This window comes from Eucalyptus grandis, chromosome 2, assembly GCF_016545825.1.
Source record: "Eucalyptus grandis isolate ANBG69807.140 chromosome 2, ASM1654582v1, whole genome shotgun sequence".
NCBI lineage: Eukaryota > Viridiplantae > Streptophyta > Magnoliopsida > Myrtales > Myrtaceae > Eucalyptus > Eucalyptus grandis.
Genome location: NC_052613.1, coordinates 33646334 through 33662797, shown reverse-complemented (window position 1 = coordinate 33662797; position 16464 = coordinate 33646334). Strand labels below are relative to the sequence as shown.

The 16464-nt window shown below is 37.0% G+C and overlaps 1 protein-coding gene across 1 annotated transcript; it reads left to right on the top strand.

Annotated features, from left to right (window-relative positions):
* The first annotated feature begins 15501 nt into the window (after positions 1-15501).
* Positions 15502-16464, top strand: LOC104420143 (U-box domain-containing protein 26). Its single transcript, XM_010032035.2, has one exon. The coding sequence runs from the start codon at positions 15502-15504 to the stop codon at positions 16462-16464; it is 963 nt and encodes a 320-aa protein (XP_010030337.2).

Sequence of the window (16464 nt, the reverse complement as noted above, 5' to 3'; positions counted from 1 at the left end):
CAATGCACACATGCTTACATATACAACCTAAAATCACTTTCTTATAAAAGTGGTCCATTTCGGTGTCCATTGGATAAATCATTTTTCCCTTTTTGTGAAAACCATACGATTTATGCGGATGTCCATGCAATGACACATCACATTCACATCATAGGACCAAAGTACATGAAATAAGATAATTTTTCACTCACGGATAAACAATGCACATGAACAGTGTGTGTGTGTAAACAGTACCGCGTGAATAGTGCACGTGAATAGGTGAACAATACAATATGAACAGTATAATTCCCAAATTCAATAATTAATAAATTAAATTTAGAAATTAAGCAAATCATTAATTAAAACAAACAACCAATTAATTAAGGTAAAACATGCTTAATTAAACACAAACCATAATTAATTAACAAAAAGCAAGATTAGCCTAAACTAATCTTAACCACCTATCTAACCACCTATCTTAGGGCTAATAGAACTTAATTAAACCTCCTAAACTAGAATTAGCTATAACTAAACCAACTCTAAGCAAGTTTAGGCATTAAAAGAAGGATTATGGGGGTAAACTCACTTGTTAAGTGGGCCGGAGACACGTATGCGGTGGTGGCGACGAAGGTGATGCACTAGGTACTCAACCATAGAGATCCATAGCTATCCTAAGGCTGAAATAGCAGCAACAACATCTGCCTCTTACTAAAACATTGAAAAATTAGCTGCCGGAGGAGAAAATGAGCTAGGTGGGTTGGTTAGAGCTCCGGTGAGTGGTTGGTCGATGATCGGTAGCACCTAGGGGTCAAGGGGGACTTGCTGGTGGCTGGGCTAGGCATAGGCTGGGTCAGAATGGGAGGAAAACAACTGAAATGATGAAACGGTGCAGGCGGGCAAGTTACTAGGCAATCCAATTAGCGGCTTTTTATAGCCGGCTGGCCGTGGTCACCGGCGGCTCGACCGACCATGAGCAGCCACCACCATCCGTACGGTTTGGATGTCCTGAGCACGGTGGTGATTCTCACGGGAAGGCAACAAACAACTTAGGTTTTTGGAGAAATGTCATCATGATAAGAAGAAGGAAGGAAGAGAAACAAGGGGAGAGAGAGGTTCGATCATGGGGGAGCTAAAGGAGGGGAGAGAGAGTGATGTGAGGGCTGGATGTCAAGCCTCATTAAGGGCCTTCAATGCATGCTTCAAGTCCCTATGCAAGTGACATCATCTTCTCTCTCTTCTTTTTGACTTTCCTCACAACAACTAGGGGTAAAATGGTCATTTCCACCTTGCACAATTCCTAATCTTCCATTGGGCATTGGGCTGAAAATGAAGGGCGGGCTTACGAAATGGGCTTGGAAATTAATAGGAACGGGCTCGGGAATTGGTTGGGCTTAAAATGGCTCAAGGTTAGACAATGGACTTGGAATGTAAAATGGTTGGTTGGGTCCAATGGGCTCATTTGCTTACTTTGGGCCCATCATGGTGGCAGTCCCACCTTGGGCCTAAGGCCTACACTAGCCTTGCCCGGCCCATGTCCTCATAGGCTCGATTCCTCACTTTGTAAGTCCTTTTTCCATTTACTCGGCTCAATTGGCACTGTCGGCTGTCGAAGTAGCATCATCCAAAGGTCCTTCCCGGATGTTCCCAAAAATTCAAAGTCCAATCTTGAATTCTCATGCCATGTCAATTTCGCCTAATGCCATTTTGGTACAACTTAAACTGATAGACGGCTTCGAGAATTCATGCGTAACTGATTCGTGTCAAACCACATTTAAGACATCTCAACATATGGACATCATTGACTACATGAAATTGCAGATGATAGATTATTATTTCAAAGTACACGATTACCGAGAATCAACATAGGGTCGTTCATGAGTTTGTTAATAGTAAACGGAATCACCCGTCGTGCCATTGACTTAAAGTTGTCCCTAAAATCGGCCTACCTATCTATAGGATCGTCTTCACGCAAGTCTTACGGTTAAGTCGTTTTCCCAGGTCAAGTTCTTTAGTTGCATGAGTTATGTCCTCATTAGCCTTTCCTCTCAAGGTCAGTATCTTGTGAGTGATCAATTCCGAGTGAGATCGACCAATAATGCATTGACGAAATTCATGTTTATTCATCCCTAAAAGGGCTCAAATTTCAAGACATCACACTTTGAGCCCTCATTGGCCCTAAACAAGGCCGATCACCGGCCATTCCCCAATTCCAGTGTTCTTGATTTGGGCAATGCCTATTTTCAATATTGACAAAGAAGATGATGAGACAGCCAAGAGATTGAAATCCCCTAACAAAGCGCAATCACCCACACCCCTCCCCCAATCACCCACCCCCCACCCCCTGGAGAACCATGGATGGGATCAAGAAGAAAATGAATAGGGGAAAAGGAAAAAGAAAAAAGAACATTTTTTGGATGAAAATATCCCTAACCAACCCATCAGAATGTGAATCGAAGATATATCTATACGCAAGTCGACGAATCAGGTCCTCATTTGAGATTAAATGACTACTTTGGGTCCTTATTTAAGACAAACTCCACATCAAGTCATTTTTTGAGAAAAGAATGATACTTTAGATCCCTATTTAAGATTTTCCCTTAACTTTTTCTAGGTGGGTCAATTTGACTGAAATGCATTCACAATATTCCTTTATGCGAGCAAGAGAGCCAGCATTTTCCACAATTATTCTATATGCTCTTTTACAATATTATTCTGAATAACTTTTTCCATAATTATTCTATATGCTCTTATTCAAAATTACTCTGAATCACTTTTTCCATAATTATTCTATATGCTCTTCTACAAAATTACTCTGAATCACTTTTTTTGTTTTGTCAGTATTCTAAATCACATAGTTGCAATCTTTTTCTGGTGAATCGTCTCGTGTCCCTGACTTCCTCATCTAGTGCTGACATTTGGCCCACTTTCACCTTTTTTCAATTCATCTTTTCGATGCAGGAATCTCCAAATTGGGATAGGAATTAATGCACAAAAAAGGCAGTGTTATGGTGTACAAACACGGGCATGCATCTAAGAGAGGACCAAAAGAAGGATCCATGCTCTACGCAATCACTCTATAGAATGCCCGCACCTAAAATTCTGGCTATGCCTCTTGTCAATTTATGACCAAATTTCACTTTGCATCGGATTTCTATATGTGTAATGCTAGAAATAATATTTCCTTGGGATTGCGCATTATCTATCTTACTTAATCTTGATTGATTGTGATTGATATTGTAACATTTGGTTAATTTAGATAGTTTTCTTGGGCACCTATTGTATATCCGAGTGCACAATCGAGTGCAAATCCCATATTTCTTGTCATCTTTCTTTAGATGAAAGATGTACAATGTGGGGTTAGCTAGCATTTGAACTGTATCGTTGAATTTACAGAAGAACCAAAGTAATGAAAACCCAGTATATTCCCAATGACGATAAACAATTATTTACTGCCAGTCAGCTATAAACTTGAAGGACCCATAGAATAAATAGAGGAATCCATCTATATGGCTAGGGTTTGGGTCATTTCACTCAACTCGAGCCTGACCTTCTTTGCTATGGCATCTACATATCATAGCGGATATAACGGATGCTTCGGCTTTCGGGTTCAGGCTCGATACGGGCGCGACGGACCACAACCTGGACGTCTTCCAGTCGAGTAACTCGCGATGATCCTTGATTGCAGCATACGTACAGAGCGCACGCCACCTTCGAAGATGGAACCGAGTGCCAATACGGTGCCAGTGGCGGATCCGCTTTAGAATACAAACAACATTTTGGTGGTGGATACGGATAAGGAGGCTCCGGATATGGATACTCCAGATATGAATAGGACGACCCCATAGCTTTAATTTCTGGTGCTAAGGAATAATATGCGGAAGAGAGGAATTTCAAATGTGTGTATTTCAATATGGTTAATAATGAAGAGTCCACGAGCCCATTCATAAGCTCTGCTGGATAACTATTTAGACTAATGAAATAGTACAATATCAGATAGAATCAATTAGATCAGGATCAGTTTAGGAAGATAATGCGCAATCCTGAGAGAAATGGAATGGTCTAGCGACTTAACTTTTGGAAATGATTGGCTTGCTAATGGATAAGGCTTTGATACTAAGTTTTGTTCACAGCCTCCTAAAGAATTATTTCATGCTTTATTTAGGCAATCAAATAAAAAGAGTATATTCACGACGTTAAGAACAAACATTGGTGAACTAATCTTTCAAGGGATAATTTTGCGCACGAGGAGATAGAAAGATTCTATAAAATTGGTTATATATATATGAAAAATTTTAGGACAAGAGGAGGTTACCTTGTACTAAGAGCAGGGCATACCGAAGGCCTAGAAGATCTTATAGTGGATTTACAGATTGCCCACCAAATAGGAATGTCGGCAGTGGGAATTGAACCTGAACATGGAGTAGAGAGAGTTCGAATCTCACTGGCTGAGCCAACCCACTTTGGCTACTAATTTTTTTATGCTGTCAATGTAAACTTTTTATTTTTTATTTTTTATTTTTATTTTTGAAGATTTCACTAGGGGGTCCGACTCTATGACTTCGGTCAAATTTTTTTTATAAACTAAGCAAGGTAAAGAGATGAGAAGAAAAATATAAACTTCCTTAGATGTTACAATTTTACAAGTTTTGACTCTGTTTGCACTAACTTATTTTTCCATTGGAACGAAGGACAGGTGAAAACCTATTAATGCGATGAGATTTGCTCTTTATCCTTGTGATTTTTTTTTTAATGATCAGATAGTAATCTTTATGATTTTGAGTAACTATGATCTTATTTAATTGAATTTATTATACGGTGGGAAAGATCGTACAGATTGTTTCTATAATATAGGACATTTGAAACCATGCCTCGGCCGAATCATGATCCAAAAATGAGTTTTCACATTGCTTTTTTTTTTTTTTTTTTTTTTTTTTTTTTCCGGGGGAGGGGGAATTACGAAAGTGAGTTTCTCAAAGAAGCCAAACAGATTGGGGGAGAAAAGACCAGAAATGAGCAGTTAAATGTGTGAAGAAGCAGATCATGGAGACAATCCAGAAACTAGGAATGAATCAAAAAGGGGGATCGTGCTTTGGAGGGAAGTCAAGATGAAATGAAAGCACCAAGAAAGAAGCACTACATGAGGACTGACCGGCCTAGAAAAAGTTAATGCGGGCATTGTCATTGAAATTCGAATCTGTCCACATAAATTGAAAAGAGAAAAAGTATACCCAAGTGCCAAAACTTGACACAAAATGACACTTAAGTATAAAAATTAGGAAAACGACACTTAAGTGCCAAAATCGGAGCAAAATGAATCACTTAAGTATTAATCCGGCCAAAATACTGACGTTGCGATTTTTCGGTGAAATAAGTGCAAAACGGCATCATTTTGCACAATGGCGTGGCTAGCCAATGCGAAAACGACATCGTTTTAGTGTTGACGTGGTAAAAAATTAATTTAAAATTAAATTCATTTAAACCATTTAAAAATAAGAATAAGAATATTTATTTATTTTTTATAAAAGGGGAAGAGAGGTGACTAAGGGTTGAGTCCTCATTGTCGCTGCCTCCCCACTGCCATCAGGAAGGGTTGACAACAGAGGGTGTAGGGTCGGCCGGGATCGCTAGGCCTTAGCCAAGGGTCCGCAACCCCAGCCGATCGGCAATGAGGGCCTACGAGCCTTCGCCCGATCGGGCCAAGGGCTGCAGCTCGCCGAGGCGACTCCCCAACAGGCGGCGGCCCTTGGCTCGGGCCGGGTGAGGGCCACCAACCCTTGCCGAATTTGGGCGAGGGCCATTGACTCTTGCCGGATTTGGGTGAGGGCTCGTGGGCCCTCGCCATTGGTTGGCTAGGGTCATCGGTCCCTGGCTAGGGCCCGATGATTCCGGCCAACCCTCCTCTCCGTCACCGGCCCTTCCCGGTAACGGTGGGGAGGTGGCGCCCTCAGCCGCCTCCCTTGCCCCATTTTATTTTTAAATAAAATAATTTATTTTTATTTTTATTTTTATTTTTTAAAAATAAATTTAGTTTCAATCTATTCGTTTTCCACTAAATAAAGGCATCTCAATAAGAATTGAGAGAATCTTTTGATAAAAAATTATGCACCGGGCTTCTAGAAATTAGGGGAATTTCGCAAAAGAAAATGTGGTGACTTTTGGCCAACTACTTTCAGCCTTTTTCAATTCATCTATTTGACACAGTAATCTTCAAATCAGCTTTTTCAATTCATCTACCTGACTCAGGAATCTTCAAATTGGGATTGATATTAATGCACATAAATACATACCTACATACATACCATGCATGCATGCATGCATGCATGCATGCATACATACATACATACATACATACATATTCTATACCAAAAATAGAATCTATGTTCTACGCAGTCACTCTTCTGAATACCCACCCACGCCAATGCCAATTTGGCGGCAGAGGCGGAGGCCGAGCCGCTTTAGAGCACACGAGCGCCTTTGGCGGTGGATACGGATACGAAGGTGCCGCATATGGATACGGCGGATACCAATACGGGTAGTGTGGATGCGGAGGAGGAGGAGGCGCCATGGCTTGACTCACTGGTGTTGAGAAATGATATGCAACAAGGCGAAATTCTGAAATTTGTGTATATTTTGACATGACGATGAAGACCCCACGAGCATGTTTACAGGGTTTGCAGCATAACTATATAAACTAACTGGATATTACAATATCAATTATAATTAATGAGGATCAATCAAGGAAGATGATCATCATCGTTTTATATCAGATTCAGGCCATCAGTCCTCCTTTGCTTTTTGCTTCTTAGGGCATTCTATTAGAAATGGGATACTGATCTTGTGGCCATATAGTACACTCTATTTCATATTTTTTCTTGTCCAATTCTCTTGGCCATTTTCTATGGTAATCAATCGAGATCAATCTATAATCAATGAAGATAATTGACAAGAGGGATAACCAAATTTTTAGGCGTGGGAATTCTAAAGAGTGATTGCGTAGAGCATGGATTTATTCTTTGGTTCGAGCAAACTCCTCCTTTTTGGTCCTCTCTAGCTGCATGCTTATGTATACATCACTATCTTTTTTGTCCATCATTTTCAATCCAAATTTGAAGATTCCTCCGTCAAAAAGATGAATTGAAAATGCTGAAAATAGTAGTTTCTAAAAATCTGGTGCATGATTTATTTTCCCCAAGATTCCAAAATCTTACTTCACATTGGAATGGTTTTGTTTGGAAGATTAAACTTAAACATTTTCCTTGTTTGTTTGTATCGCTGAATAAATTAATTAACAAATCGTCAACAAAGATGTTCAATTGTAAATTATTGTTGATAAATTGAAATATTTTTATTGACTAATTTTTGAAGCGATACCAACCATCATTTTTTGCAAAACTTTTTTAGAAAAAACTATTTTCAAATTATCAATCTTTTGTGAAATAGATGTTTGTAGTTTTGGAGCCTTTTCAAACTTAGAATTATCATCTCTAACCTATATACAAAGTCGCCTCCTTGACTGCTAAATGTTCCTTAAAACATAATCTAGAAAATCTTAGTTCACAATTCAACTGAATGAAGTTTGGTCAGAATCTATTCTATCTCTTCCTTAGAGAATTTTAAGTTTGGTATGGAGTGATCACAAATTCTAGGGTCCTTCAGTAGAAATGAATTTTCAATTCTTAGTTTGATTCAGCCCCGATAAAAAAAAAAAAAATGAAATATGAATGCGTTGGGATATCTACTATGTTGTGTATTCTTTATTATATCCACCTAAGTGAGACCCGTGTGTAATTATCATTTTCTTTCTGAATGTGAGCAATCATGGCTTGATAACGAGTGGTATCCATCTCATAGTTCACAATTATTGAGACTCATTCCATTATACCAAGTCAACTATGCATGAAGGATTTGATAGTTCTCACTTCATATATGTGTTGTGATTGGTTCTACTAACGTTTCTAAAAAATGAAATTATAATTTTATTTTTATTCCCAAATCACAAGGTGGTTCTTTATTGTGATTGCTTTTGCACCTCTCATCATGCTCATGAAACCAGCACCTTTCCTTTCAAAAACAACATACCTACCGTTTTCAACTTATGTGGGCAGATTCAAACTTGAATGACCATGCCCCCCATTAACTTTTTCTAGGTGGGTCAGTTTGACTGAACTGCATCAATAAATATTTATTCATGAGAGATAAAGATGATTTGCCAAAATTAATCTCTATTACTTAGACTCCATTTATTCCGCAAAAAATAAATAATTTGGAAAATATATATTTTATATATATAAATCGTTTATATCTCTTGAAATAATTATGTCATTAAAAATGTTTTCATTATCTACAATAATTTATGTCTAAAAAGTTTCATGTATAATAAAAATATTTTTATTCATTTATGTTTATAGGTAATTCATGCGATCATATTTAAGATAATATTTTTTAAATCATTCATTTTTTGCAAAACAAATGCATCCTTGGTCTCCGTTTGTTTAGCATAAAATATTTTCAAGAAAATATTTTCAATTAATGGCTTTTGAATTGTTTATGAAAATGAGTCAAAGGAAAATCTATATTTAGATTTAGAAAAATGATTTCTCTTTAAAAATCAGACATGATTTTCCAAAATATGACTAGGTAAGGGAACTTAAACCAAAAACTTTATATTTAGGCACATGAATCCTAACACTTGCTCCTAGGCCCTTGGTAGTAGCCCAACGAGGCGGGGCTTGGAACCCTAGTGCTAGGGCTCGAGTCCATAGAGGTCAGGCTTGGTAGACCTACGCTCATGACCGGGCTTAGGACATGCTAATGATGTTTTACTTTAAATTTAATATGTAATTTTATTTACATATAATATAATATATGCGAACATAATATATAGAAGATAATCTTTGATGTCACATGCATCCATGTAGAAATGCAACTCTTTAAATGGTTATGTGATGAACCATTGTCAACAAAGAAATGCATCCAAGCAATGCTATTTATACAAAGAAATCTTAGTAAAGGTGGTAATTCTCTATTACACATAGACTTGTCAAATTGATGGGTTGAGTCGGGTTCAAATGAGTCGAAAATGAGTTAGACCTAACTCATTCAATCCATTTTGATCCATTCTCATATAATACAATTTTAATGATCTAAATCTAACCCACAACCCATTTTGCCACCTCTAATCGTATGTTTAAAACGGTCAATTGTTCAAAACATGGGCTTTACTTGTTTCAATATCCAATTGAAACTTGTGACACTTACTAAAGAAATTTCTCTGTACATACAGCAAATGCATTAACAATGGGGCGTCACCCTTACAAGAAGCCTGAAGACCTTGTATGTATATATACAACTGTAAACAACTGTATATAGAAAGCATATAACTAGAATTCAATTTTCGTTTATTAAAAAATACGGCAAAATGACTAGCCGAACTTGCCTTAATCCGCAAAAACAATGGGCGCTTAATTTTGTGAATCTTTTCATCTCTTTTCCTTTTTTTTCCCTCGCTGCAAAATCTTGAGAATCTCATAGTGTGTTCATGTCAGTGAAAAGAAATAGTAAAATAACATGACTTATGGTATAGGATGAGACCTAACCCACTCAATAATGAAAAAAATTGACTACTTGCGGCGATGATGAAATGCCATTATTCCCTGATTTAACAGCGTACCATGATTACTAATTAAGACTTTACTCTCAAGCACATGATTTGGCATGCAAAACATCCAACATGGCAACCCGACTAGACATGGGATTGATGATTATTTCCATAGAAATTGCACCAGTGGTGGGGCATATACTTTTTCTTTCAACCCCCAAAGAATCCCACAGGAAAGAAGTTAAAATAATCGCAATTTCGATATTCCATTTCTAATAGAATGCCATCAGCATGAAGAAACAGAGGAGGACAGAGAGCATAAACTAGAGGTTACGAATTTTGTTGACTTAGACACAGTCCTACTGGATAATACTGATCAGGACTTTCTTTTAAGAGTAAATACCATCAAAACCCTCCCAAACTAGCATTTTATGCCACCTTTATCTCAAATTAATTTTTGTAAAAAAAAAAAAAGATATATTTACCCCAAATTGGTGGGGAGAATTACCAAAAAATCCTAAATCTATTACAATTTAGTCTTAAATTTTGTAGGGCTAAATCTATTGTAATTGTGCCAATTTAGTCCATTAGACTAATTTTGGCCGGCTGTTTGGCCAATGTTGACTTGGCAATTTTGAAAAAAAAAATAAATTTTTTTCAAATTTTTTATTAATTTTTTCCTTTCCCTTTTCTTTTTCTTTTTTTTTTTCTTTTTTTCTTTCTCTTCTTCCTCTTTGGCTTCTTTTCTCCACAGTGACTGGCAACGCTCTGGCAACCCTCCCACGCTCATCGGTGAGCTGCAGAAAAAAGAAGCCAAAGGAGGAAAAAAATGAGAAAAAGAAAGGAAAAAGAAAATGAATAAAATTAATAAAGAAATTCAAAAAAATTATAAAACAAAAATTGCTATGTCAACGTTTGTCGGCCGGCCAACAATCGAAATTGGCTGGATGGACTAAATTGATGTAATTATAAAATGTTTAAGATTAAATTGGTTAATTTTTTTTTAGGATTTAACTAGTGTACCCATGCCACATTTAACCCCCCAACAAAAAAAAAAAAAAAAAATCCTATATTTACTCCAATTTAGTAAATGTGGCATGGATATATTAGTTAGATAGTTTGGGACAAATGGGAAATAGATGCACCAGTTTGGGAATTTTTATGACACAAAATTTAGTTTGGATGAACTTTGGCACATTTATACTAGTTTGAGGTTTTAGTAGTATTAATCTTTTTTTAGTGACCAAACAGATTTAAACTTTTATTATAATGACCAAACCTTAGTTGCGCAATTGCTCGAAGATCAAGAGACGACTCCCCAAATCAAGCTGTGATAAAAAGTGGTTCACCAAAAAAGGGTGTTGTTGACCCAAGTGTTTCACCAAAAAGTTGATTTTTGACTTTTCACGAGATGGGTTCAGTGGTGATTTTGTATAGGAATTCAATCGGTGTAACCAAGAAGAAGAACAATGAATTTAAAGGTGAAAGATTGTAAAGGATGAAAACTGAAAAGGCATTAATATTAAGGCTATGTTTGTTTCGCGAAAAATAAATAATTTTGAAAATATTTTCTTAAAAATGGTTGCTTGTATCATTTAAAATAATTAGTTAATAGAAAATTTTTTCATTATTAAAAATATATTATATTTAGCATTTTTGTGGAGAATGAAAATATATTTCATTTGTTCATTTTGGTAAGTGAAATAGATGATTATTTTTGTGAATAATTTTCCAAATTATTCATTTTTTATAAAAGAAATGGAGTCTAATGAATTGATAAAAGTACATTGAAATATTTATTCTTGATGATGGATCCCTTTCTAATAATTAGGGAAATGACACCATAAATGCTATAATTTTCGTATGACGTTCACTCAAGTATTATAACTTTTTTTTTTTCCGATCACTTGAATATCGATGTTTACATGAGTGCAATGATTTTTATTTTTTCAATAACTTGAGTTACATATAACTTTTCATTCAATCACTTTAGTTGCATGATTTTTAAAAAAATTCATCACAAGTGTTAGGCCACGTTGAATTTCCAATACCTATGTCAACGTTTTTTAAAAATTATGATATTTAAGTAATCGATTGAAACTTATAGCACTCAAGTAAATAATTTTTTTAAAATAAGAAATCATGTTACTCAAGTGATTGAAAAAAGAGTTATGTTACCTAAGTGAGTACAATGCAAAACTTATGGCACTTTTAGTGTCTTTATCCGCTAATAATCATACATCATCTTTAGCCTATTAAACTTGATTACGTATGAGTTGTTGATACTTCAAATGTAGTTACAACTGCGTCTTTGCAATTCTTGGCTTTCTAGTTGCATGTTAATCCTCTCCATAAGCGGTTACAACCCTGAAGTGCAACATGGTCGTGCCACCATAGCTTGATATCCATGATGTTAATCGACATTTTCACTATCCCCTTTGTTCTTTTCCTAGTGTCCACCACTAAGCCAAATTTAATAACTAGCAATATATTGGTTTTGTCATTGAAGTGAGAAATTCATTGACCATTTGCCATCGTGCATTAACAACTGTAATTCATGATCATCGATAATCATCGTTCATAGTCAGTTTTATCATAGTTGAAACTACATTATGTAGCTGCCAGTAATTGTCACATAACTTATCACTTATGACCAATATTGATCATTCTTCTCAATTTAGCTAGTGTCATCGATCTTCGTTTCTATGGAGTATTAATGACCTATATGATTTTTCTAAGTGCCAATAGTTTAAGTTTATGACAGTTGGAGAATTCTCTTACACCAAGTTTATAACCACATTCTATCGAGATTCCGGAGAGGTCACTCATGATGGACACTCTACACTTTTTTATGTATTGGCTCTCTTGGTGCCTCTTTTGTCACCTATCTATCAAAGTTTTTTCGAGGATTTCATCGATGTAGCATATTATTTGGTCGTGGGTACAATGATCCCATTAGGTCGACTTGTTCTTGTTGCTCCGTACAAAGGAATGACGAGTGCACACCTGTCGATGCATGAGAAGAGGTCTAGTGTCTTCTTTGGCCCCTTTTGGGTTTTTCAAGCCCAGCCACCTCTATACTTTTCATTTTTTTTTTTGGCTGATGAGATATGTGCTGTAATTGAGTCTTTTTTTTTTTTTTTGCTTGGCCGGTCTCTAATTGAGTCTAGGAAGTTGAAATTCGACGCCACTTTCCCGATATTGCTGGGTGTCTTTGGCTAAGTTATCCTCTTATGCCCAATCCTGAAAAAATTTCCGCTTTCAAGTATTTCCTCAAAATTTTCTATCTTCACCCTACTCAACAATTCCGCTTCTATCCCCTTCTTTCTCTTGATTTTGGTGCCCTTTTTCCCAATTTAGACATCAAAAGGAGCCAAAAAAAAAAAAAAAAAAAAACTTTAGGTTGGCTTAGCGTACTCACTTCCGTTGATCTCCCTCTAAGGATTTCGATTAAAAGGTAAATTTTATCCTAAATTCAAAGTTTATTCTTTGCAATATTGTACTAGACAGTTGAACTTACCAAGGGTATTCCTATTGCCAATATCCTTTTACCAAGAAGAACATTTATAGCGAGAGATTTTAGGCTGGATTCAATATTTAAATACTCTATCATTCCCTTTTGCGCTTAGACTTATCTTTTCGTCTAATACTAAGCGTGGAAATATATCAAGGTCACTAATTTAGGATTTTTTTGGCTTTTAATTAATAAAACAACTAAGATCCAATATATCTAAATGGGGATATTTCATTATAATAATGAATAGTACCATCATTATCATCGGGTAATAAAAATACCAAAAATCCCAACTTATCCCTATAAGACATTAACACCTTAAAGATTTTCAATAACCTAAACTTGAACTAGTGAAGCCATTAAGACTCTAACATGGTAGTGTGCATGAGCAACGCCACGAAGGCTTTTAAATAACCCCTTATGAACGGATCTATGGTGGAAGGTATTTTTGAGTCACTGGTACAATTTTGGAATAGTACAAAATACATACATAGTCAAGTTGGGTCTCAAATTAGATCTTGTTGACAGTTCAATTTGTGAATTGAATCAAACACTAAGCTCCTCAAAACCAATTAGATCAATGATTAGTAGCTGGAATCAATGTTTTATAAATTCTTCTTTCTCTTTGTGCAAAATTATCAATTAAGAGATTAATGAATCACTTTTATTTACTTTGAAATATGGAATAATCTATTCTCAGTTATTCTTTAGGGACTAGACATTCTTAATTAAGTCATGTCCTTAATTGAAACTAGATGCAAAGTGAAATTTGATCATAAATTTACAAGAAGCAATACTGAATTTAGGTGTGAGCATTCAAAAGAGTGATTGCGTAGAGCCACTTGATGGAATTCTATTCTTGGTTTATTCTTTTTTCTCTTCTCTAGATGCATGCACATGTATATACCACTATTTCTTTTTGGGCATTTATATCAATCCAATATAAAGATTCTTGCATCAAAAAGATGTATTGAAAAAGCTGAAAATTCTTTGCCAAAGTCAGCACATTATCTTTTGTGAAATTTTCCCTAGTTTCCAGAAATCCGAAGCATAATATTTTTTTCAAAGATTCCAAATTTCAAAGCATTTTCTTCCAATTCCCAAAAAGCAAATGACTAAATAATTGTCAAATTTCAATTATTCGATGCTTTCATTTGACGAAAAATCAGTAATTTGAAAAATATTGTGTTAAAAAAATATTATTTGTATCTCTTGAAAAAAATCTAAGTAAAGACTAATATTTTAACAATTAACAAAAATGCGAGTTGTTATTGAAAAAGAAATATTATCTGCTGTTGGGCACTTTTGATCATATCCGTCCAAGTGAGAACGATGCATTATTTATCATTTCCTTTCTATGCAAAAACAATCATGGCTTAATGAATCAGTGATGTCCAGTTTATGTTTCATTATTATCTAGACTCGTTCTATCATACCAAGCCAATCATATATGAAGAATTTGTGAATTGCACCCAAAAATGAAAAATCTCTCTTTGTTCGTTTATTGTGATTGGTTCTATTTAAGACGTTGCTCCAAGATCAATATTACAATTTTATTCCTTACCAAATAAAATAAAAAAATATTACAATTTTATTTTTTCCCTTTTTCACAAGGTGATTCATATAGGATGATTGCTTTTGCACCTCTCATCACACTAATGAAGCCAGCACCTCTCCTTTAAAAAACAACATCATGCCCTATCATTTTCAACTCATGTGGGGCAGATTCAAACTTCAAAGACAACGCCCCATTAACTCTTTCTAGGTGGGTCAGTTTGACCGAACTGTATTCATAAATATTCCCTTATGCAAAACAAATATATCTACATATATGTGTGTGTGTGGGTGAGAGAGAGAGAGAGAAAGAGAGAGCGAGAGAGAGAGAATTTCCCACAATAATTCTGTATAGCTGTAATCTTTTCTGGGTGTATTGTATCCTGTCCTCGACTTCCTCATAAAGTGCTTGTTTCTTGCTGTTTTCATTTCATCTGACTGCCTTCAAGCCAAGCAGCCCTTCTCATTTCTTCCTTGTTTCTGGATTGTCACTATGATCTGCTTCTTCACACATTGATTGCTCATTCTGGTCTTTCCCCCCCATCTCTGTGGGTTCCTTTGTTGCTTTATCTGAAAGATTGAAGAATTTGGGCTCATCCAAATTCCTCATGAAAGACCCAGAAATGGCTGTTCCCCATTTGTTCAGATGCCCAATTAGCCTAGACTTGTTCACTGACCCGGTCACTCTGTGCACAGGGCAGACATATGACCGGTCAAGCATAGAGAAGTGGCTCGCTGCCGGTAACCTCACCTGCCCTGTCACAATGCAGAGGCTCCACGACCCGTCCGTCGTCCCAACCACACTCTCCGGCATTTGATTGAGCAGTGGCTCCAATTGAGTTGCGAAGCCGGTGGGATGATCGATCCTGACCGTGGCCTCATCGCCTTGAGACACAGCCTTGAGTCCCCTGAGTCCACCTTGGCTGACAAGGTTCATACACTTCGCAGAATCCAGGTTTTGTCCGCAGAATCTCCCTTGAAATGTGCTGCTTTTCTCCGGTTGGGATTCTTGCCGATGCTGTTGGAACTAATTTTCGGGTACGCGGAATCAAGAGCGCCTTCCGCTCCAAGTCCTGATCACGTGCATTTTGTGGACCAAGCTCTATCTTGCATATTAAAACTGTTGGACCTAGGTGAGCTTCAGTGTCTCAATATGCTCAAAGAACAGTCGAAATTGTCATCATTTCTAGCACTATTCGAGCACGGAACAGTCACCACCAAGATCAGTTTGTGCCGACTTGTCGAGACAATGTCATCGTCTTTCCAGACCAAAGAGCTCTTCACTATGCTTGGCCACAGATTCCGACTCATACGTGGGATGATCCTCCTCCTCCACCAAAAGCCTGAGGTCTCTGAGGCGGCAATTAAGGCCATATCGTCTCTATGCTCTGTGGAATCAATCCGAGAAATCTTGCTGCGAGAAGGCCTAATCAACGGACTCCTCGCATACATCCTACATGCCAAGACGCAAGAGAGAGCATCAGCGGCGCCGTTGGGGATGCGATTGCTCGAGCATCTTCTAGGAATCGAGAAGGCGAAAGAGGCAATTCTTGATGAACCGCAGGGCATAACGAGTGCTCTGGTCAAGACGTTGTTCAGAATATCGGATCTTGAAGGAAGCGATAGCGCAGTGAATTCGCTCATCCTCTTGTGCTACGATTCATCAGAGGCAAGAGAAGCTGCGCTGAAAGCAGGAGCTCTGACTCAGTTGCTGCTGCTTCTGCAGAGCCAGTGTGCTGATACGACCAAGACGAAGGCCAGGATGCTTCTCAAACTGCTTAGATCATCCAAACGGACTATGAACAAAAAACATGCATAG

Bases quoted from the DNA above. Each gene is read 5' to 3' on its own strand.
- LOC104420143 (XM_010032035.2), top strand. From the start codon at position 15,502: ATGATCGATCCTGACCGTGGCCTCATCGCCTTGAGACACAGCCTTGAG.